The sequence below is a fragment of the Caretta caretta genome, chromosome 11 (assembly GCF_965140235.1).
Source record: "Caretta caretta isolate rCarCar2 chromosome 11, rCarCar1.hap1, whole genome shotgun sequence".
Taxonomy (NCBI): Eukaryota; Metazoa; Chordata; order Testudines; family Cheloniidae; genus Caretta; species Caretta caretta.
The window spans coordinates 18345259-18371084 of NC_134216.1; the positions used below are offsets into that span (position 1 = coordinate 18345259).

Genomic DNA, 25826 nt, shown 5'->3' on the forward strand with positions numbered 1-25826 from the left:
AACATAGATTGAGACTTTCCAAGCTACCTGATGAATTTAGGAATTTTCTTATTAATCTTACTAGATTTGAATAATACTGATCTTGGGACAAGAACCTGTCAACCCTCAAAGTGATAATTGGGAATTCTTAAGTAATCCATATAATTAATATATAATCTATAGCCCGGGCTCCATAACGGGAAGTGGACATCCAAATCCCTTGGCACCTGGGAAAATCACAGCCAATGTATGTCTGTGTGTGTGCATGTGTGTGAGCACACGAGTAATGAAAATGAGGAGTTTGATAAAATGCAACATCTGTTTATTACAAGAACATTCCAATGTCATCAACATCACTGGGATTATAAACCATGGAATTTTTTAAAGATTCAGTTGGAATCCTGTGGCAAGCTAGTAGCAGCAACGCTATGGGCTATCCAGTGCTGCCTCTGTCAGAGTAGGTTGGATGTTACTGTCGTTGGGAGGGAATAGAGTAAAGTCCTTTGCACAAAACTGGAGCAAGGGAAAATGTGTTTTAGGATGAGAGGAGGAAAAAGCTTCGCATAAGACTCGGTAAAAAATAATCAAACCATACAAAAATTAATTATGTATTTTTTCAAAGGAGTGAAATTCTGAATGAAACTGATGAGCCTGATGATGGGAAACTTTGCCATGTAGCTCAATTGATTTTAGACAACTGATTTTTAAATCTGTCTCTTAATTTCCACATAGATTTGTTAAAGCATAAAACACCAGGTGCTGTTAGGAGATGTCGTACAAATCTTAACTTATGTCCTAGGTAAATTGATTAAGCCTTGAGAATAGAGGTCTCATAGTACCTTGTCTGATGGCTTCTCTCTAGCCATTGCTTTGGAAACATGAACAATTTCCTCAGGATCCATGTGTTCATCATTACTGCAAAGCCTCAGAGAATTGTTTCCAATTAACTTTACAAAATTACTACATAATTTTGTATTTTAAAGGTGCCTGCATCATGTGCATTTTAGTGGTAGTGCCCAGAGACTGTAGCAATATGTCTGGATTTCCAGCTCTCATTTTTTTGTTGGGCCAAATCTTGCTTGCCTTCTCATATGGGTAATCTCATTGATCTGAGTGAATTCAGTCAGGTGAATAAGGAGAACGGCAGTTTGTTCTGTAAATCAGGCTTTTCCTGAGTTTATACACAAATATGAGGGTTCAGGATTGATCAGTGGCACACCCGTGATCACAGAAAATTCAATTAACGCAGATGAAAGCAGCAATCCCAATTCTTTATAGCCTGGCACTTAGCTTTTTAGAAACTCTTTCATATTGCATAGACTAATATTGCCTGGAAAGGGTTTCTTTTTATCTTTTAGTATTTATGTATTAACAGCAGATAGGTCCCTTGGTGAAATTTAAAATCTGTCTAACACTGTTTTCAGTATTAATAGAAGATAATACATATGAGATCTTTAAAGGCTAGCAGAGTCTGAAGAAAGAATTGAAAGGCTACTGTGCTCACTGAAATACTCCCAGTGGCAACTCAATAAAGGGCACGTAGTCTATTTTTATATGACAAAATCTTCAGTTCTGCTGGGCCTTTCCCTTACCCCCAAATATCATGCATATTACACAATAATCAACAGTGGCTTGATACTGAATTTTTGAAATTATTGGAACGTATGCCTAAGAGAGCCCTTTCTATTTGGAAAATCAACTCTAACAGACTTTAAAGGATTTTGCCAGAGGAACAGGACTGTGGAGCTGTAATTACTGTCTATAACATTGGGAGTCATTTTCTCAAACTGTGATCTTGCTGCCAGCTCACTCTGGTATTCTGCCAAGGTGGCACAGACAGGGAGAGAGAAAAAAGATGTCTTAAAATATTTATCAGGAAAATATATTTGTGAATGATGTATGAAGCTAATAACAAATTCAAGGTTAAAAACAGTCTGACTCCTCATAGAGAGGAGACATGCAACTGAGTATGCCTGCCGCAACGAGTGTAATTTTATTATTTTAAGAAATGTTATGTCTATGTTCATCACAAGGAACAGTCTGAATTAACTGTTATTTTATATTGCAGAATAGGTGTACAATGAGTGAAATTCACCTCTCCTCCAGGAGTGTCAGTCAACTGATTTTGTGTGTTGGGGGAGGAAACTAGGTGTGGGTTGGAGAGAATGTGCCCCCTCATACTGGAGCAGGCTTTAGGGATTCATTGCATCTAGCTGCCATCCACTGTGCTATTCCTCCACACCCTTTACAGGGGGGTTCCCAGCCACTAAATCAGTGTAATCGCAGATCCCATCACTCCTCACCCCCAACATGTCTGCTTTACACCCATGCTTCCCTACCACACACAGGTGGAATCTGCAGGGTCCAGACACAACTTAATCCAGCTGTCTGCCTTAGCTCAACTTTCATGCATTCCCATTACCCAACAGAAGCAGCTAAGAGTATCTCTGAACTCTCGCCTTGCAGGTATTGATGGGTTACATCTCATCAATTCGTTTAAGAATAAAACAATAGGAAAATTGACTGTTGCAGTTGCTTTTGGTGTTGAATCACTAGCTCTAATAACATATCCATAAGACCATGTGACTATGAACAGTTGCAACATTCATTTTCCTTGGCTTGATTTGACAAGACAGTGACTACACAGTGTCTTTGGCCCGTTATCAAACCAATCAAAAATTAAAGTCAGAAGTGTTGCATCGCTCTCTCTTCTCTCAATTAAAGGGACACAGTCAAAGTTAGTGACCTTGGTAATATTTTGACTTACATAACCCTGAGAGGGCTTTGCATTAAAACTGTACTGCTATAGTTCAGGTAATTGTTTTATATTGGATCTTTTCCCCTGATACGAATGCTTCCGTATTCTTTTTTTTATTTCTAAGAAGAAAATTCAACCTGCAGTTCAATGGGGCTAATTCTATCTCAATTGTTCAGGATGAATCTGCAGAACTCTACTGAATTTATAGAGTTACTCTGAATTCTCGCTGGAGTTACTAAGATCATTTTTGAGCACACTCACTTCCAAAGGAATAGGACAAACCTGACGGCAGAACTTGGCTCATGGTCAATAAACAGCACTCATAAGCATCACTGTGATGTCAAACTCAGGCGCCTGAATGATGGAGGACAAACTTTAGTTAAGGAAAATGTTTCAGGATAACAAAGGATATTAGCAACAGAGAGAGGATTGTTTTTAAATTATAAAAAGAGACCTTGATATTGTCCTTTTGCATTACAAATGACATTTCTAAATATTTTTTTGGATTTTTTTTTCTATTGAACAAAAATGAAGGGCCTGAATTCTAGCACTGGATGGGCATTGGCAGCCCCACATACTTTTAACAGAGTAGAATTTAGGCCATAATATCTTGATACAACTGTATTACTGTAATAAAAATTTCATTTCACAGGGCGAGGCAAAAATGATGAAGGAGGGAAAGGTTTTCAGAGTTATCCAAGAGAACTGCTGGAATCCAGAGGTTCGGGTTAAAGAGATGAACAAATCAGGTAACTCCAAAAATGAAATAGACTAATCATAAATCAGATAGAACAACTTAAGCTTTCACATCAAAGTGTTTTATAATAACATTAAAATGAAAAGGTTTTGCAGAGTTACAATTAGTTTAAATCAATTGCAAGTCAGTGAAAATTAATACAGTTTACATTTGGACTCAAAAGAGACAGATTCTACCTTTCAGTACCTTGCTCCAGAAGTAGCCAAAATTAATTTCTGTGCAGGAAGGTACAAGTTAATATGAGTATGGGTGTCAGAACATGGCCTCAAAAGGAGAATATGCATTCCTGATTTTGAAAGTGGCCTATAAAGGAGAAAAATGTGTTTGAGCTCTTTCTTTGTTTTTGATGATGTATTTAAAAAAAAAGAAATGAACTTTCTGCCAAGTTTTTTTTTTCCTGCTTGTTTTTGCATTACATTGTCTACCACGTTTTTGCTGGAGGACTGTGAGTAACTGGAGAATTAGTGGAATTATGTTATCAGATGAGACAAGAGGCCCTGATCCTGTAAGCACATGCCTAACTAAGTTTGGCTTCAAAAAGACCACTCATGTGCATCATTAGGCACATGCAATTATCTTCAAGAACTCATAGAGAACGGGTGAGGTCACAGAGAACTGAATAAGGGCAAACATGGTATCTTTCCTTAAAAAAGAACAAAGAGGACCTGCGGAATTATAGACAATCAGTCTAAATTAGATATATGGGAAGATACTGGAACAAATTATTAAACAATCAATTTGTAGGCACTTCGAGGATAATAGGATGATAACAAATCTATATTGGCTATTACTTAAGAACAAATTACGCCAAAGCAACCTATTTTCTTTCTTTGGCAGGGTTACTGGGTGGGACAGAAAGGAGTATATATGACTTATTTTTATTTTAGTAAAGCTTTTGACAGAGTCTCACAGGGCATTCTCTTAAGCAAACAAGGAAAATGTGGTCTAGATGAAAATACTAAGGTGGGTGCATAATTGGTTGAGAAACTGTACTCAAGGACTCCTCGTTGTTTTTGCTGATACAGACTAACATGGCTACCAGTCTGAAACCTGTACTCAAAGAGTATTTATAATGGTTTGCTGTCAAGCTGGAAAGACATATCTAGTGCAGTTCTGCATGAGTCATTTCTGAGTCACATACTGTTCAGTATGTTCATTAATGACTTGAATAATAGAGTGGAGAGTATGCTTCTAAAATTTACAAAGGATGCAAAGCTAGTTGCAAGCACTTTGAAGGACAAGATTAGAAATAAAAAAACCTAAATAAATTGGAGAATTGTTCTGAAATCAACAAGATGAAATCCAATAAAGACAAATGTGAAGTACTACACTTAGGAAGGAAAAAAATCCAATGCACAACTACAAAATGGGAAATAACAGGCTAGGCAGTAGTTCTGCTGAAAAAGATCTAGGGGTTATAGTGGATTACCAATGAAATATGAGACAAAATGTGATGCCGTGGCAAAAAAGAAAAAGTCATTCTGGGTGTATGAACAGGAGTATCAATGACTGGGACGTGGCTGGGAGTGTCTAGTGGTTGGAGCAGGAGTCGGTAGTCAGGAATCAGATCTGAGGGTCAGGACCGGGTTATGTGGAATGAGTCAGGGCAGGGGCAAGGCTGGTCAAAGGCAGTAGCAGAGCTGGAGCAGGACTGGGAACAAGGCAGGAGCAGGAGCTGGAGTTGTTGCAGCCACAGGTAAATGCTTTGAGCAGCTGCTGAACAACTGCTGATGGGCTTAAGAATCACTCTGCTGATTCTTCTAGCTAATCAGGCAATGTACCCAGTCCAGAAGCTACTACAGGCCAGCTGTGCTCATTAGGCTGCCTGGAGACTGGTTCTAGTGCAGGCTCCGATTCCTAACAGTACCTGCCCCCTCAAGGGCCTTGGGGGGCAGGTTCTCAGAGTATGTCTGGTGGAACTTTTGCAATAGGTCCAGGGCATGGATGTTCTCTATTGGTTCCCAAGACCACTCACCCAGACTGTAGCTTTCCCAGTCCACCAGATGCTGGAATCTAACTAACCAAGGGTGAGGATTCAGTAGACCACACACTCCTCCTGTCCATGGACTGTTTTGGGGGTCAGTGGCAGGTTGGATTGGCTTGGGTTTGGATTTTTAGTGCAGGGTTTTTTAAAAGTGACATATAAAAGAGGGGATGGATCTTCATGCACTTGGGCAGCTGTAACCTGAAGGCCACTGGGTGTACCCATTCTGTAATCCAGAAGGGGTCCGTGTATTGGGAGTCTAATTTGGCAGATACATAGTTCGATTTAAGGTTCTGGGCAGAAAGCCACACCTTGTCACCTGTGACCAGATTGGAAAAAGCCTAATGATCCTGGTCCATATGGTGTTTATAGGCTTCTTTGGCAGACTGCAAGTGTTCCTTGAGCTCCTGGTGCATCTGTGGTAGGCAGGAGGCTAAATCCGCTGCGGCCAATACTGGGGAACTCATGGGCCAGTCTGGGTGGAAGTGGGGGTGAAAGCCACAATTTGCAAAAGAATGGGTTATGCTGGATCGAGGCATGGATTGCATTGTAATATGTGAATTTGGCATGGCGCAGCAGGGGAAGCCAGTGGTAACTCAAAGACCAGTGAAGATACCCCTCCAAGATTTGACTGACTTCCTCTGTTTGTCCATTACTCTGTGGATGATAGGCAAGACAAGGTGAGGGGTTCAATACCAAGGAGTCTGAGAAATTCCCACAAGAACTGGGGGATGAACTGGGGACCCAGGTTCAATACAATGCCCGTGTCATAAATATAAAGGGAAGGGTAAACCCCTTTGAAATCCCTCCTGGCCAGGGGAAAGCTCCTCTCACCTGTAAAGGGTTAAGAAGCTAAAGGTAACCTCGCTGGCACCTGACCAAAATGACCAATGAGGAGACAAGATACTTTCAAAAGCTGGGAGGAGGGAGAGAAACAAAGGGTCTGTGTGTCTGTCTTATACTGGTTTCTGCCGGGGATAGACCAGGAATGGAGTCTTAGAACTTTTAGTAAGTAATCTAGCTAGGTATGTGTTAGATTATGATTTCTTTAAATGGCTGAGAAAAGAATTGTGCTGAATAGAATAACTATTTCTGTCTGTGTATCTTTTTTGTAACTTAAGGTTTTGCCTAGAGGGGTTCTCTATGTTTTTGAATCTAATTACCCTGTAAGATATCTACCATCCTGATTTTACAGGGGGGATTTCTTTATTTCTATTTACTTCTATTTTTATTGAAAGTCTTCTTGTAAGAAAACTGAATGTTTTTTCATTGTTCTCAGATCCAAGGGTTTGGGTCTGTGGTCACCTATGCAAATTGGTGAGGCTTTTTATCCAACATTTCCCAGGAAAGGGGGGGTGCAAGTGTTGGGAGGATTGTTCATTGTTCTTAAGATCCAAGGGTCTGGGTCTGTAGTCACCTAGGCAAATTGGTGAGGCTTTTTACCAAACCTTGTCCAGGAAGTGGGGTGCAAGGTTTTGGGAAGTATTTTGGGGGGAAAGACGCGTCCAAACAGCTCTTCCCCAGTAACCAGTATTAGTTTGGTGGTGGTAGCGGCCAATCCAAGGACAACGGGTGGAATATTTTGTACCTTGGGGAAGTTTTGACCTAAGCTGGTAAAGATAAGCTTAGGAGGTTTTTCATGCAGGTCCCCACATCTGTACCCTAGAGTTCAGAGTGGGGGAGGAACCTTGACAGCCCAGCAGTAACCCAACGTAGTGAAAGACATTTTCTAGTAAGAGTCTAGCCATCTCCATGCAGTAGGAACAGTATGGTGTAGAATGAAGTATGCCATCTTTGTTATAAGGTCCAAAAACACCCAGGATTACCAAGTGTCCCTGGGATCATGGCAGTTCTACAATGAAGTCCATTCATATAGTAAACCAAGGCTGTGGAGGTGTGGACAGATTTGGAAGAGACTTATGGGTATTGATGCAATACCATTGATGCAATACCATTGATGCTACGCTGGGCATCACAAAATGGGGAAGAGATGGCCAGCCCTCTGTGGAGATAGAGGTGGTTAGGGACTATTTAGAAAAGCTGGACGTGCACAAGTCCATGGGTCCGGACGAGTTGCATCCGAGAGTGCTGAAGGAATTGGTGGCTGTGATTGCAGAGCCATTGGCCATTATCTTTGAAAACTCGTGGCGAACCGGGGAAGTCCCGGATGACTGGAAAAAGGCTAATGTAGTGCCAATCTTTAAAAAAGGGAAGAAGGAGGATCCTGGGAACTACAGGCCAGTCAGCCTCACTTCAGTCCCTGGAAAAATCATGGAGCAGGTCCTCAAAGAATCAATCCTGAAGCACTTGCATGAGAGGAAAGTGATCAGGAACAGCCAGCATGGATTCACCAAGGGAAGGTCATGCCTGACTAATCTAATCGCCTTTTATGATGAGATTACTGGTTCTGTGGATGAAGGGAAAGCAGTGGATGTATTGTTTCTTGACTTTAGCAAAGCTTTTGACACGGTCTCCCACAGTATTCTTGTCAGCAAGTTAAGGAAGTATGGGCTGGAAGAATGCACTACAAGGTGGGTAGAAAGCTGGCTAGATTGTCGGGCTCAACGGGTAGTGATCAATGGCTCCATATCTAGTTGGCAGCCGGTATCAAGTGGAGTACCCCAAGGGTCGGTCCTGGGGCCGGTTTTGTTCAATATCTTCATAAATGATCTGGAGGATGGTGTGGATTGCACTCTCAGCAAATTTGCGGATGATACTAAACTGGGAGGAGTGGTAGATACGCTGGAGGGGAGGGATAGGATACAGAAAGACCTGGACAAATTGGAGGATTGGGCCAAAAGAAATCTGATGAGGTTCAATAAGGATAAGTGCAGGGTCCTGCACTTAGGACGGAAGAACCCAATGCACAGCTACAGACTAGGGACCGAATGGCTAGGCAGCAGTTCTGCGGAAAAGGACCTAGGGGTGACAGTGGACGAGAAGCTGGATATGAGTCAGCGGTGTGCCCTTGTTGCCAAGAAGGCCAATGGCATTTTGGGATGCATAAGTAGGGGCATAGCGAGCAGATCGAGGGACGTGATCGTTCCCCTCTATTCGACATTGGTGAGGCCTCATCTGGAGTACTGTGTCCAGTTTTGGGCCCCACACTTCAAGAAGGATGTGGATAAATTGGAGAGCGTCCAGCGAAGGGCAACAAAAATGATTAGGGGACTGGAACACATGAGTTATGAGGAGAGGCTGAGGGAGCTGGGATTGTTTAGCCTGCAGAAGAGAAGAATGAGGGGGGATTTGATAGCTGCTTTCAACTACCTGAAAGGGGGTTCCAAAGAGGATGGCTCTAGACTGTTCTCAATGGTAGCAGATGACAGAACGAGGAGTAATGGTCTCAAGTTGCAGTGGGGGAGGTTTAGATTGGATATTAGGAAAAACTTTTTCACTAAGAGGGTGGTGAAACACTGGAATGCGTTACCTAGGGAGGTGGTAGAATCTCCTTCCTTAGAGGTTTTTAAGGTCAGGCTTGACAAAGCCCTGGCTGGGATGATTTAACTGGGAATTGGTCCTGCTTTGAGCAGGGGGTTGGACTAGATGACCTTCTGGGGTCCCTTCCAACCCTGATATTCTATGATTCTATGATTCTATGATCATGAGTTCTCGGTATGGGCACAGAGGTTGCAAGACCTTATATAATCCTTGATGTAAACTTGTGACTTGGCCACCAGAAGCTCCTTGAGACCAGATTCCTGGTCTTGAATTGGCCAAATTGGCCCAGAAGTGGCAAATTGCGGCATAGTTTCAATACCTGAAGCCTCGGTTGTCCCACTGGAACATAAATTCAACCCTTGTGATAGATGAGGCCATTCTGTAGTCAGAACTCGGATTCTGGTCAGGTACGCAGATCGTTCAGGTCTCGCGGATCTGGGTTGCAAACAGGTTGTCGAGGAGTAGGGAGTGGATGGAGGATGTCAGTTCTGCTGTAGTCCATCCCATTGACAAAGTTGGACACCTTGCATATAGTGGCAGAGGGCTCTTCACCAGCTTTGAGTTATTTATTTTTCCAGGATAGGGCATCCACCTTTCCGTTTCTCACCCTTGGGTGATAGGTTGCCACAAAGTCACATTGAGCAAGGAAGAACCTGCAGATCTAGCATTGGTTAAGGCATCTAGCTGTCTGTAAGTACTTCAGGTTTCTGGGATCTATTAGGAGTTCGATGGGGAAACTGGGCTCCTTCTAGGAGGTGGTGTCATGCCTTGAAAGCTGCTTTAATAGCCACTTGAAGGCATGGGAGCGGGAGGAGTAGGTTGTGGGGGTCCACGTGTCAAGATAATACTGCACCTGTTTGAGGCATCAGCCTGGATCTTAAATGGTTTAGTGGGATTTGAGTGAATCAGGATAGGTACTCACGTGACAGTGAGCACATGATAATCATAGAGTTCCTGACTTTCTGGGAAAATGAGGATGTTGTATACCCCCAGAAGTCAGGAACAACTGATAACCATCCATTTTATAATAGCCAATAATATATTCGAAGACTGATATTAGCACCTGCTCCCAGTCTTCTTTTCTCAAGACTAAACATACCGATTTTTTTAGCCTTTCCTCGTTGGTCAGGTTATCTAAATCTTTTTTATCATTTTGTTGCTCTCTCCAGTTTGTCCACATCTTTCTTAAATTGTGGGACCCAGACCTGGACACAGTACTCCAGCTGAGGCCTCATGAGTAGAGAGGAACACTTACCTTCTGTGTCCTGCATGAGACACTCCTTGTCAGGGAGCAGGACCTGCAGCAGAGTCAGTCACTGAATAATCTAACGAGTACAGCTGGCCTGTTGTAAGCTGCCTGATTGATTGGTCGGAAGAGTCAGCAGACCAGCTCCTAAGCCCAGAAGCAGCAACAGTTCAGCAGGTTTCAAGAGTGGTAGCCATGTTAGTCTGTATCAGCAAAAAAACCGAGGAGTACTTGTGGCACCTTAGAGACTAACAAATTTATTTGGGCATAAGCTTTCGTGGGCTAAAACCCACTTCATCAGATGCATGCAGTGGAAAATATGGTAGGAGGATATATATACACAGAGAACATGAAAAAATAGGTGTTGCCATACCAACTGTAACAAGATTAATCAAATAAGGTGGGCTATTATCAGCAGGAGAAAAAAAACTTCTGGAGTGATAATCAGGATGGCCCATTTCAAATAGTTGACAAAAAGGTGTGAGTAACACTAGGGGGAAAATTAGCATGGGGAAATAGTTTTTACTTTGTGTAATGACCTATCCACTCCCAGTCTTTATTCAGGCCTAATTTAATGGTGTCCAGTTTGCAAATTAGTTCCAATTCTGCAGTTTCTTGTTGGAATCTGTTTTTGAAGTTTTTTGGTTGGAGAATTGCGACTTTTTGGTCTGAAATTGAGTGACCAGGGAGGTTGAAGTGTTCTCCGACTGGTTTTTGAATGTTATAATTCTTGACATCTGATTTGTGTCCATTTATTCTTTTGCATAGAGATTGCCTGGTTTGGCCAATGTACAGGGCAGAGGGGCATTGCTGGCAGATGATGGCATATATCACATTGGTAGATGTGCAGGTGAACAAGACTCTAATGGTGTGGTTGATGTCAGCAGTTGAGGTCAGCAGCTGCTCAAAGCATTTGCCTATGGCTGCAATAGCCTCTGTGCCTGCTTTTTTCCCAGCCTTGCTTCTGCCTTATTCCAGTCCTCCTCCTGCCTTGTTCCAGCCCTGCTCCTGCACTTTTTTTTATACACCACAAAGAAGCAAACTAAAAGAGTCAAACACATTTTTTTTCTGCTTTGCAGGTCACCTTTAATAAGCAGTGAGTTCCTCAAGGGATAATAACGACAGGCCATATCTTATTCTTGTTCCATTGATGGAGGTGCAGCTATGGATTTTAAAAGACAATTTTGAGTAAGAAAGATTGAGGGTAGATCATGGCCCTAAAAATTAACCACCAAAAATGAGACAGTTTGGGAGGGAAGATGCAAAGAGTTTCTCTCAGTTAAAGAAAGCTGGTAGCCAGCAGGGTAAGGTGTCATTAACTCAGGTAACTTAGGCCCTGTAATTAGATCCTATTTGTGAAAAGCTTTATGCAGCAACGTAAGAACTTTATCATTGATAAGAAATACAACTGGTACCTCGTGCACCAGAACAGCAATTAGGTCACATGATCATACCTCCTGGCTCCAGTCAGAATACAAGATGGTGTATTAAAATACTTACTTAAATGTAAACTGCAAAGCCAATGTTAAAACTCAGTTAACACAGTTTTATCACATCACAGTTTTATGCCACAGACCACACTAGCCAGGCTGTGGGTGACACTGAATTCAAATATTAATTTTAACTAAACTTTCTTTAATTCCTTTCCCCTCTGTGAAATCTTCTTGGTCCTTCCTGCCTCAGTGAAGACATAGCAGAATGTATCACTCTATGTCATAACACATACCATGGATTGCAGTGAGATGCTGGCCGTTGCAGATGTACATTCTGGAATATCAACAGTCAACCAGGATGTATCAAGAGGATTTCAGAAAAGTGTGGGGGAGAGGGAAAATACTTTTTCAAAAAGTTAAAACTCATTTATGTGGTGAGTAATCTCCCTCGTTCCCTCACAGTGTGGTGACCGGGAACATTCAGCCCAGAAATCTCTCTCTAAGTCCATTTTTATATTTGCTTTGCAGTTTGCCTGTCCGCAAGCTGGAATGCCAGAAAGTAAAGCATTAATGCAATCTCTCTGTCAGAAAAGGAAAGAAAAGACTGAATTCTGGAAATGATCTTAAGGTGGTAGAAATCTGAATTTACTGTGTCAGAGAAATAGATGATTCTGTTTCCCTTTAAAAATCAGAACACCAAGGCTCTTAACTATTTATAGTTGATGATTGAATATCAGAGCCACAAAAGGAAGAGGAGAATGAGGTAACAGATTTAAAATAGTGTCAGGAACCAGCGATTCATAGCTCAGTTTTTGTAGCAATTAATATTTAAAAATCCTTGGACATCTGTGCCCCTATATTTAAGGCAAGCTGATCAAACAGTGGAAGCAGAGGAAATGATCTTCATGTGAATCACATAAAAAAGGAAAGTTGGATAATTAAATGCAAAAAAGCAGGCAAAGGCTGAAGATTAATGGTCCCTAGGGACACTGGGAAAAGAATGGCAAGAGAGGCAAACTGCACACAATCAGATGACTGTGATCACTTCCATACCAAGTGCCGTTCCTGCTAAGCCTATACCATAACATTCCAAATGACCAGTAGTATCAAATGCTATGGAACTATGCAGCAATACATGAGCCAATAAGACCATCACCAGTGCATAGGAAGAACCCATTCACCATGTTAACCACTGCTGTTCCAGCAGTTGAAACCCTCGCTTGCAAGCCTCTAATAAACTGTTCTGAGAAAGGTGATTAAACAGTTGTTTGATTGCACCCTCTTCAAACACTTTAGCAGGAAAGCATAAATAGGAAAAAGGCAAATAAGTGGCTGGACACTAAAATATGGCTCTCTTAAGATGAGGGCTGTAATGGGATTTAACCATTTTAATGTGATTGGAACAAGACACAATAATCATCTGTTTAAGGCATGGGAAGGGTTCCCAAATGTGCTAATCAAGTGTTCACTGGCACATTGCTGGAGAATGTAAATGAGTCAGGGATCAAGACCTTTCTGTTCTCCCACTATGCAGTACAGAGAGGAGCAAAATGCCAAAAAATCCATAATGTGTCTGTGTAGAGGGGAAAATTGGCTACATGGGATGTTCCCTCCCACCCTTTCCCTTCCACTCTCCCTCCCTTCCCCCCAACCTTTCTGACCTTTGGAAAAAGCCCTTGTGTCTCGTCATCATTTATATGAGAAAAGAAACATGGCCAGAGCAAAAAGAGGATCATTCTTCCTCAGAAGCACTGCAGAAGGAATACAGTAAAACATGGAGGTTAATGTTGCTTGAAGCAGAAGACTGGAAATTAGCATGAACATTTGGGGCGCAAATGAGAAGTCCGTGGGAGCTGAGAGCACTCAGCACCATGCAGGAGTTGCTTAGCATGGACTCACCTCCCTACAAGCGCTCTTTACTGAAAAAAACAACCATGTGGGGGACTCAGTTACAACACAAGAGCTCATGTTTGAGGAAACAAGGAGCAAAAATGCTGCTCATTGAAGAGTGATTCACTAGAAAGTGGCAGGTTTCAGAGGAACAGCCGTGTTAGTCTGTATTCGCAAAAAGAAAAGGAGTACTTGTGGCACCTTAGAGACTAACCAATTTATTTGAGCATGAGCTTTCGTGAGCTACAGCTCACTTCAACATCTGATGAAGTGAGCTGTAGCTCACGAAAGCTCATGCTCAAATAAATTGGTTAGTCTCTAAGGTGCCACAAGTACTCCTTTTCTTTTTACTAGAAAGTGGGTTATTCTTTAGACTTTATCTGCTTCCTAGAGGAATCCAGATTCAACCTCTGTCCCCCCAGTGTCCCTTTATTATGTAATAATTAACTGGTAATTATTACATAATAAAGGGACACTGACAACTTAAAATTCACACTTCAGGATGAAAATGATTTACCTGCTGTAAAGTAACTGCAAGTAATATCTAAGATTACTATAAGGAAAAGAAATGAGAGGGGGAAAATATGTTTTCTCTATTTTTTTCCCTATCTGCTTAGTATGTATTAAATGGCACCTTGCCTACAGTCAGTTTCACTGTTTCCCTGACATAGTGAGTAAGGCCCCAATCCTGCAAGCACTTGCATATGCTTAATTTTATACGAGACTTTGCAAGACCAGAGTCAGTTTTCCCTGTTGTTTTCATGGATCATTAATACAGCAATAAGAAAGAGAAAGTCACTGGAAAAAAATTAGGAAAAACTTCTCAGGGTGATTCTGAGGCAGATGTAGTTAATGAAAATAATTCTCACTCATTTTTTTTAAACTAACTGATTTCAAGGTTCTGTTAGTGAATGCAAAGCTTCTGCATTTGTTATAATAAGCTTTGTTACCACAAAAGGGAGCAAAAACAATATATATTATTTTCACTGTCTTAAGTGGGACCTTCAAAGATTTTTTATATGACAAAATACATTTATGGAAATCAAGATACATTTATGGAAAATTAAGTAAAATGAAAGAAAGTCAATAGTGATAAGCATGCACAAGTATTTAAATTACTACCAATAGATTAAAGCAGGGGCTCTCAAACTTCATTGCACCACGACCCCCTTCTGACAATAAAAATTACTATATGACCCCAGGAGGGGGGACCGAAGACTGAGCCACCCCAGCCCCACTGCCCCAGGTGAAGGGGCCAAAGCCCCAGACTCAGCGGGGAGGCCTGTAACCTGAGCCCCGCCACCCATGGCCAAAGCCAAAGCCCTCAGTCTTTGGCTTCAGCTACCGGCGGTGGGGCTTGGGGTACGACTTCAGCCCTGGGCCCCAGCAAGTCTAAACCAGACTTGGTGACCCTATTACAACGGGATCTCGACAAACTTTGAGGCCCCAACCCACAGTCTGAGAACCGCTGGATTAGTGTAACAATAGATCACACACACCTAACTGCTGCTCTGGGCTTTTGTCCCTGAACTGAAGTGATTCTAAAGAAAATTGTTATAACTGTTCCACAATTAACATACAAAAATATTTTTTAAAAGCCAAACACCAATTTTTATACTCCCACATTTATGGCACATGTATGTATGTAACCAGAGGGTTATATGCTTCTTCTGGGCAGAGAAAGCTCATTCCAAGCATCTGTGACCCACAGCAATTCAAATCCCATACAAATGCCCACTTATGTGACAGCTGCCATCTTGGCCAACATCAGAGATTGAACTGGGGACTGGCAGAGCTATAGGGATTGAGCTAAGTAGCTAGATCCTGTTACGAATAATTACTGTTCACTCATAAAAGTACTTTCATTTGGACATATGCCCAGTTTTGCTTGATGAGCTAGACTGATTCATCATATTAATTATTATTTTCCCCATTTTGGGTAATATTCTTCCCATGAATACCTCATGTACAATTCCCATTGTCTTCTATAGATGTGGTTCTCAACCTTTTTTCATTTGTGGCCCCTAAAAATTTTTGAACGGAGGTGCGGACCCCTCTGGAAATCTGCAGACCCCCCAGGGGTCTGTGGACCACACATTGAGAGCCACTGTTCTATAAGAAAAAAGAAAAGGAGGACTTGTGGCACCTTAGAGACTAACCAATTTATTTGAGCATAAGCTTTCGTGAGCTACAGCATCCGATGCATCCAATGAATTAAGCTGTAGCTCACGAAAGCTTATGCTCAAATAAATTGGTTAGTCTCTAAGGTGCCACAAGTACTCCTTTTCTTTTTGCAAATACAGACTAACACGGCTGTTACTCTGAAACCTGTTCTATAAGACACATGCGCCTTTATCCAGTCTGTCCTCTATGAACATATCTGCTTCCCTCAGATTGACTGACAAATCTCTATAATTAATTTGTAATGCATGAGATCAAACTATGATCAGACCTAGGACAAAATCATAATCTGCATTTTCATATTTAAAGACTTTTGTTCTTCTATGTAGGAGTCACTGTACAAGCCCTTTCTACAGTTCCTGTAATGTTCAGCTATTGGGTAAGTCCTTGCAAACAAATTTTGTAAGTCATAAATACTATAAAATTCAAAATAATAAAATCCACACTGCCTGTGAGTTAGGCAGTTCAGCCAGTCACCAGAATAATACAGCAAAGCTGCTCTGGCAGTGGAAGAAAGGCCAGCAGAGTAGCATGGCAAAGCTGCTCCAACAGGAGCTGGTGGCTGCAGAGCTCCAGTCTGGAGAACATTTAATACAAATGGGTGAGACAGCAACAGGAATTTAGGAAGAACAACAGGAAGCAGGGAGAGAGCCTTTACAGAGCATGAATCTAGGACTGGGGTGTATGATATAAAGGAAAAACGGGCAAGTTCTGATTCATTGGGTTGTAAGTCTATCATTAGATGTTTTCCCATAAAAATAAAATTTCAAAAATTGCCACAGGGAAATCCACCTTCTTTCTACTGCGGTGAGGAAGAATGCACTTCCTTCATGCACAGCACTGCAGAATTAGCCAGGTGCTTTATGAGGGATTTCTAACTTCCTATGAAGCATCTAATGAGCCATTTGTCAAATCATGTTTGGATGTAAATCATGAAGAAACTGATTTGCCCACAGGAGGGTATCTAGGCAATTTCCATCTTATTGACATTGGAATGCATAGATGAAGTATTAAAAATATGCTTTAATAGAACAGATGCATTTACAAAAAAATTTCCCTTTCTTTTAAATATCACACCCCCAATATGGGAAAGCTATTGGTCCAGGAAGCTCTGAGTCTGAAATTACACCTCCCACTTAGTAGCACAACTAGATTGGCAGAATGGATTCACAGTTATTTCAAATGAGTCAAACAAACAAAAAAGGGTTTCTAAATGGTTCATCCTAGCAAACAATGGGCTAGATTCATCCCAGGTGTAGCACCCCTTGACTTCAACAATTTAACATCAATGCAGTTACATCAGGAATTAACTTGGCCCATTTCCTATATGTATCTAGCAGTTCACAGCAATCGTGCTGAATGATAATACATAAAAAATTCAGTTACAGATGTCCTACATAAAAAATTATTAAAGCATAACCCATAAATTAACTGTACACCTCTAGTACTTTGTGTAGGATGACATGTCCCATATTCTACACTGAAATAAACGTTTGTTTGGTTTTTGTTTTTTCCTTGAACATACCCTAGGAAAAAGTGGGGAACCAATTAATTTGTATAATATAGTTCTCCCTGGGTGTCATGACTGCCATATTAGAAATAGCACTAAGAACTTTTTAAATTTTACAAATCTTTTGTTCATGTTTACTCTGTAAAATTCATCATGGTCCAATGTCACACATTTCCACCTCCCTTCAATCCATTCTTCCCAACTCCAGCAATAAAATGGTAAATATTCAGGTATGTTAAAAAGAAAGATAAAAAAAGAAAGATGTAAAGTTTCGATCTGGATCCCAAAGACATTAAAATTGTGGGGTAGTCAAATCTAAGGGGTTGGTTTGGCCCATTTTAGAGAAAAAGGCCAGATGCAAAATCTACATTTGGGTTTGGATCCAAAGTTCCACCCCACACAAAATTTGGAGGGCTCTGGGATTTTACTTAACACTCATTTCTAACTAAAAACCTAGGGGAACACTTATGGAAAATATAGATCAAGTACACACTTCACTTTTTACTTGGACTCTTTGGCATTTACCCCTTGATAAACAATGATTGGTAATTTTAAGTGTGAGCAACATGTCCATTATAATACTACCAGAAGAGCCTTTACAATTCCTCACCATGGGAAGTCTTCCACACCAATTATTTCATTCTTGTACAGCATCAATAACATTATTTGGACACTAGACTAACTCTATGATCAAACCTGTGCAGCAGTAAATAAGCTGAGAATTGAAATCAGGGGTCAGAGAACTTGCTTTGCCAAGGATTCACTTGAAACTCCTGGCTTCTATGTGTAGAAGAGAATTCTCCATCTTTGAGCAGAGATGTGCTTGAACCAAATCCCCAGATACAAACACCCCCCGTTGAGATCTGGACTCAAAGTTTGTGGTCCAGGTCTGGTCTATGGGGTGCATTTTATCTGACATTCTCCTATTTGCTGCTTTTCTTCTAGTGCCCCATTCTGCCCTCTCAAAATGTAAATTACAATCATTTTACATTCCCACTGAATGCCAAACTGGGGCAAATTTACACCTACTTATGCTTTGTGTATAAACTGGTAAGAAAATGGATGTAACTCACTTTACCATTTACATCACCACACAGTTCTGCCCAGAGATTCAGCTGGAAGATACAACTTCTTACACCAGGTCTCTATTTGCCTTCTGACAGGCACATGAGTGCTATAAGAGATTCTCTAAAAAATCCTGAGAGCATCAGCAAATGAGGCCAGATTCTTCCTTGCCTTATATGCCCTTGAGGGGTAGAAGGAAAAGCAACTAATGCGGGGTATGCAAGATTAAGTAGACCCAACTCATCAATCCTTCCTCTACGATTTCAAACAGGCCTTACACCTATTCAGAATGACTAGTGGTGAAGCAAAAGCCTTAGTTCAAGTCTTCTCCTTGTATTGTTTGCTGTGACATTTTTTCTTGGTGATAATTTACATGCAATCTTTTGGGTTTCTTCCAACATCTGTCAAGGTGATAAAATTTTGGAACTACATTTTAATTTACTCTTCTTCTTTATATCATACCAGGCCAAACCTGAGGATACTTTAGATCTGTGCCAATTATTAAATAATGACTTAGCTGCTACAGTAAAAAAGTACCCCAAGAGGTTTACTGGCCTTGGCACATTACCTATGCAAGCACCAGACCTGGCTGTGAAGGAAATGTATCGCTGTGTGAATGAGCTTGGCTTTCCTGGGGTACAGATAGGATCTCATATCAACGAATGGGACCTGAATGCACCAGAACTGTTTGCTGTCTATGCTGTGAGTAAACATTTCCTAGTTTACCCCAAATAATGTTGTGATATGAAATTGTAACTAAATAAAAGACATTGGGAAAAATTCAGCTGTCAGCTACACTAGTATAAATCCAAATATTTCAATGGAAATCATCTAAATTTACAGTAGTATATCTGAGAGCAGGATTTGGTCTAGAAAATCTGTTCAATGTAGCTAATTTTCTTTAGGCAATGAATGATCATTTACAAGAGACACTCATAAATTTGCTCTAATGACTGGGGGAGACAGCTAATATTGAATGTTATTAATTTGCAAATAAATTAACATAATAAATGTTAAAAAGCAAGGGTAGTACATTTCAAAGGTACTTTGTCTCATCCAGCCCCACTAAAGTCAATGGGAGATTTTACCATTTGTTTCAATGGACACAGGGTCAAGCCTGTAGATCCAATTGAGCACTCATGGCTGGACCCCATATTCTTTACTCACCCAAGAATATCAGTTGGGAGTGTGCAAGGACTTGTGCAGAATTGGGCTTTTATTCAAGCAGATTCCCAATGATGCTCTTTGAAGCTATGTGTGAGTAAGGCGGGCTGATAAGTAGCTATTTGATAAGTTTAGCTTTAATTATGTATGGTAATTCATCATGAGATACCAGCAAATGTTCTGGAGCATATTTTGTAAAATACATAATGAAATCTTAGACATATGAGACCTCACTGTAGGTCTCACTCCACTATTGCTGGAAAATTAGGAGAGTTGCCACTTTTTTGGTTTGTGAATGAGGGAGTATGTGACAATTAGTGAAGTGTGAATTAGTCCTATGATTATTTTTGTGTCCAAGTAGAATGAAATGGTGAACAGTTTAAGGCTGGGAGTTCAAAGTGACCAAAGGGAGTTATGCATCAAATTTCCATTGACTTTCAATGAGATTTGGGCACTTATCAACCAACAGCTATTTGGAAAATCTGAGCCTCAGTCATTTAATTTTTGTAATGTATCTAAAATATTTCTTAGGTAGCAAGGCTTGATCTAAAGCCACCTGAAATATTTGAAAAGATTGTTATAGACTTCTATGGGTTTTGGATCAGGCCATGATAACCCTGGAATCTAAGTGCCACACAGAATTGAGTAAACATCACCAACAATTCCAAATTGAGTTTATAGATTACAAACTGAGTTTATAGATTATACATTTTTTAAAACAGTGTGAAGTCCAGATGGGCACCATTATTTGTCTAAATTACTGTATTCACATTTGGGGACACTGTATACCTTCAAATCAGCGGCACTGCCATGGGTACCCGCATGGCCCCACAGTATGCCAACATTTTTATGGCTGACTTAGAACAACGCTTCCTCAGCTCTCGTCCCCTAATGCCCCTAATCTTCTTGCGCTACTTTGATGACATCTTCATCATCTGGACCCATGGAAAAGAAGCCCTTGAGGAATTCCACCATGATTTCAACAATTTCCGTCCCACCATCAACCTCAGCCTGGATCAGTCCACAAAAGAGATCGACTTCCTGGACACTACGGTGCTAATAAGCAATGGTCACATAAACACCACCCTATACCAGAAACCTACTGACCGCTGTTCCTACCTGCATGCCTCCAGCTTTCATCCAGACCACACCACACGATCCATTGTCTATAGCCAAGCTCTACGATACAACCGCATTTGCTCCAACCCCTCAAACAGAGACAAACACCTACAAGATCTCTATCAAACATTCTTACAACTACAATACCCACCTGCTGAAGTGAAGAAACAGATTGACAGAGCCAGAAGAGTACCCAGAAGTCACCTACTACAGGATAGACCCAACAAAGAAAATAACAGAACGCCACTAGTCATCACCTTCAGCCCCCAACTAAAACCTCTCCAACGCATCATCAAGGATCTACAACCTATCCTGAAGGATGACCCATCACTCTCACAGCTCTTGGGAGACAGGCCAGTCCTTGCTTACAGACAGCCCCCCAACCTGAAGCAAATACTCACCAGCAACCACTCAACAGAACCACTAACCCAGGAACCTATCCTTGCAACAAAGCCCGTTACCAACTGTGTCCACATATCTATTCAGCGGACACCATCATAGGGCCTAATCACATCAGCCACACTATCAGAGGCTTGTTCACCTGCACATCTACCAATGTGATATGTGCCAGCAATGCCTCTCTGCCATGTACATTGGTCAAACTGGACAGTCTCTACATAAAAGAATAAATGGACACAAATCAGACGTCAAGAATTATAACATTCAAAAACCAGTTGGAGAAGACTTCAATCTCTTTGGTCACTCGATTACAGACCTAAAAGTTGCAATTCTTCCACAAAAAAATTTCAAAAACAGACTGCAACGAGAGACTGCTGAATTGGAATTAATTTGCAAACTGGATACAATTAACTTAGGCTTGAATAGAGACTGGGAGTGGATGGGTCATTACACAAAGTAAAACTATTTCCCCATGTTTATTCCCCCCCACCGTTCTTGTCAACTGCTGGAAACTGTCCACCTTGATTATCACTACAAAAGGTTCCCCCCCTCCCACTCTCCTGCTGGTAATAGCTCACCTTAAGTGATCACTCTCGTTACTGTGTGTATGGTAACACCCATTGTTTCATGTTCTCTATGTATATAAATCTCCCCACTGTATTTTCCACTGAATGCATCTGATGAAGTGAGCTGTAGCTCACGAAAGCTTATGCTCAAATAAATTTGTTAGTCTCTAAGGTGCCACAAGTACTCCTTTTCTTTTTGTATTTAATCAGTGTACATTCTGTATCTAATCCACAGGTTATTATAACTGTCATCTTGAAACTGATTCATGGAGGTTATTTTTCAGAACTCTCAATTTGCTTGAGAATTGTTAGTGCAACATCTTGATGGCTTGTTTGGTTTTGTGGTTACACACAGTCTGTTATCAATCTCTACCTTTTGGGGATGCTTAGATCAATCAGTATATGTTGGAACATATACTGGAAGTTACCTCCCACAGTAATTAGCACCACATGCAGAAACACCCTTGGAAAGTAAAGATGATGAAGGAAAGCTACATTTGACCTTGAGCTGTATCAGTTCATCAAGCCACTTACTGAGCTACGAATTTTTGTTTAGGAATATAATCCTGATCCTTATGGCAACAGTTACGATTCACAAATCACGAGCTTGCATTTATCCACAAATTTTAGCTTTATTTACTTGTGTAAGCCTAGTTAATCACAAATTGTTCAACCCTGTGATTATATCTCCCTTACAAGAAACACAGTTCCAGACATACATGTGACAAAATAGAATTATTAAGATCCCCATTAAGCACATGAGTAGACCTGACTACTCGTGCTTAAAATTAACGATGTGCCAAATTCACTCAATCAGGGCCCATACGCTGTACAATTCCTGTTTTCTTTTCTAAAATTACCAACAGTTGAAGTCCCAGTCTTCAAGGTTTGTGTACTGTTTGGGTTTGTTTGTTTACAAAGAAATTCTCTTTAACTCTATATTGTATAGAGGAGCTGTTCAAATACTAAAAAGAAAGGGAGGGAAGTTAAGACCAATTTATAACAAAATAAAGACTAATTTATGGGCACTACTTACCACAACTATGTATAACCTACCGTGTCATTTACATGTGTGTTTAAATTATGTAATTAATACATTAATATTATTTTATCACATTCCTAATAAATGAACAGCACAGCATGCACATATATTCATTGGCAAGAGTTTGTGTTGATGGCAAACAATTCAGGTTGTCCTTGCCAATAAAAGCTTTAAACCACACCACACTATCATGTAACTTGCTGTGCTCCATATTTAACTGAAAACAAATATTTTAGAAATATAGAGCCTTTAAATAAATATTGGTACTATTTGTGTATCAATCCACACGTAAAGTCAGACTCTCTTAACACCATGGGTCCAACTGTAAATTTTTTAAATCTTTAAAAATTATCCAAATTAGTTTTTCTGACACAATAATGCTGCAATTTAAAGATCTCACATCTTGTAAGCTACTTAGGCTAAGATAAGAATTGTATCCTATTGGAAAAGAGGGAATTCCCAGCTTTTCAATGGGATAAGTCCATTATTCCCGGAAGCTGCACAAGGTCTTGGAATGTTAAATGTAGTCCCAGTGGAGACGGATTAGTGGGAAGAATGGAGCTTGATTTGTAGCCCTCAGGACTGGATAGAAACAGTTCTAAACATGAATCCATGCAGTGGGACAGATACACTTCCCACAGTAACAAATGTTGCCAAACACAGCAGACTTCAGTTCTATAGGCACCTCTATCCAGTGCTCTGAGAATTCACTCCTATGTGCTAAACACAGTCAGGTAGAATGTTAGTTTGCACTTAGTTTAACTTTGCAGTAAAACACAGATACAAATAATGTGACAAGCACTTTTGTACCAAACAATTAAATTTGAAGAATGCTTTTACTTAAATGACAAAATGTTGTTGTAAGGGCCCAGTTCTGCAGCCCTCAAGGAGAATTTTGAATAGGAGTAAGGACTGGAGTAAGGATCAGGGCTGACTGGGTAAATACCACCATCCTCATAAGTGCAAGATCTCTTTCCAGGGGCTTGTCTTAACTAGAAAAATTACACCGAGTTAGAACATGACCTAGAGCACAACTAGCGTGATGTTGAGCACAACTTTGCAGGCAGTGTAGATGCAGGCAGTCATGTTCAACACCACATCAGCTGGTCAGTGTTAGTTAACTTGAGATCGTGCTCTAATGCAGTGAAGTTCTCAGCAAAGACAAGCCTCATGCTGCTGCTATGGTGGGCTTTGAGGGCATGCTGACTATGTGGATCCACTGGCTCACGCATTCACACACACACACACACAGGGAATGGGAATGGGAAAAGGAGCATAGCAACCAGGGAGGCCCTTCGTGCCCTGTAGTTGTAGGAGGGCCATGCCACAGCTTTGAGGGTGGATTCTGTATGTGCCAAGCCCACTTACTCAGAAGCGGTGTGAGGGCTACAACTTGAGCCTAAGTGAGCACCTCCATTTTTGGTCAAATCTTGTAATCCTTTCTATGAATTATTTACAGCAAAAGCAAAAAAGGCCTTTTTAACAGTATTGCCTGGAGCATACATACATTTTGGAGTTAATTTTTCTACTGTTAAGTCCAGATAATATTTTTTTCCTTTTCACCAAAGGCTGCTGAATTATTAAACTGTTGTCTGTTTGTGCATCCCTGGGACATGCAGACAAATGGAAGGATGTCCAAGTACTGGCTTCCCTGGCTGGTAGGTGAGTATATAGTTACAGTACTTAATCTTCATTCATTACCTGTCATTAGCTGCAACACATTATGCCAAGGAGACAATTGCAAATGTATAATTGCATGAGAAAGACTACATTACTTTTCTGTCAATCATTTTTAAAATCAGACACTGCCATTAGGTCATCACTATAAACTTCACTGGCTAAACTTTATATATCTATAATATCTGTATCACTAGAATTTAAGGGGCTTGCAACAGCCTCTAATGTTCTCTTGCCTCCCAGAGAGCAGATGTCCAGGAACACCTCTTCTGCCTCTGTAATGAGAAGGCTCCCAAAGGGAGCATGATTAGAAGACAGACAAGTGGAATTAGCAAACGACACACATTAATTCGTATAATGCCCTCTGAAACAAGTAGACTAGGAAGGGGATATTTTGAATTTAAGTTCATTTCAACCATAGCTGAAACAACATGTGCTCGAGGCTCCTTAGAGGTATAGGCAATAGGGAATTGTCTGGTTTCAGTGTTTTCCACATCTGTCAGTTAAATTAGAGTTGCAGTCCAGCAACAAGTAACAATGGGTAAAATTGTGACAGTCTCTGGAAGATTTTAGGCCTGATTCTACTCTTACTTACTCTGATTTAGCACTGTGTAACTCGATAGACTTCACTGGAGTTACTCCTGATTTACACCACTGTGACTGAGAACAGAATCAGGCACTTTAGCATTATCTACACTAGAACATTTTGGTGTTGCAGCCACCACTGCACTTGTGGAACACCTGATCTCCATACATGAAATTTTTAGCAAAGGTGCATAATTGTTCACATCACCACTGTGCTTGCACTGGGTTACACTACATTGGCCATGTCTATACTAGGGCCTTTTGTTAACACTGGTTCAGATCCAATGTGAGCTCTAGTGTAGATGGGCTACCAGCTGCTTGCACTATTTTTAACACCATATCAGATAACCTTACTCAGTGCAGGTCTATTTGACATGGTGTTAAAAAGAACTGAACATTGTTATATTTACTTACTTAATGAGATGCAGTAACCTAAAAACACATTCTCATGGTACTTATGTAGAGCTTTACATCTTCAGAGCGCTGCACAAACATTGAGGACAGGTTTCAGAGTAACAGTGTGTTAGTCTGTATTCGCAAAAAGAAAAGGAGGACTTGTGGCACCTTAGAGACTAACCAATTTATTTGAGCATGAGCTTTCGTGAGCTACAGCTCACTTCATCGGATGCATACTGTGGAAACTGCAGAAGACATTATATACACAGAGACCATGAAACAATACCTCCTCCCACCCCACTCTCCTGCTGGTAATAGCTTATCGAAAGTGATCACTCTCCTTACAATGTGTATGATAATCAAGTTGGGCCATTTCCAGCACAAATCCAGGTTTTTTCACCCTCCGCCCCCCCACATAAACTCACTCTCCTGCTGGTAATAGCCCATCCAAAGGGTAACACTCTTTACAATGTGTATGATAATCAAGGTAGGCCATTTCCAGCACAAATCCAGGTTTTCTCACCCCCCACCCCGCCCTCCAAAAACCACACACACAAACTCAATTTCCTGCTGGTAATAGCTTATCCAAAGTGACCACTCTCCTTACAATGTGTATGAAAATCAAGGTGGGCCA

The 25826-nt window shown here is 40.8% G+C and overlaps 1 protein-coding gene across 5 annotated transcripts in view; it reads left to right on the forward strand.

Annotated features, from left to right (window-relative positions):
- The window catches only part of ACMSD (aminocarboxymuconate semialdehyde decarboxylase), an 88506-nt gene that overhangs the window by 41047 nt on the left and 21633 nt on the right, over window positions 1-25826 (forward strand). For 4 of the 5 annotated variants that reach the window (XM_048869216.2, XM_048869218.2, XM_048869214.2 and 1 more), the window contains 4 exons: window positions 3390-3486; window positions 15999-16048; window positions 18710-18946; window positions 24103-24196. In XM_048869216.2, the coding sequence (XP_048725173.2) occupies window positions 3390-3486; window positions 15999-16048; window positions 18710-18946; window positions 24103-24196 (478 nt within the window). Of the gene's footprint in view, window positions 1-3389; window positions 3487-11848; window positions 12033-15998; window positions 16049-18709; window positions 18947-24102; window positions 24197-25826 lie in introns of those variants that run through there. The other variant, XM_048869217.2, reaches the window with a different exon arrangement.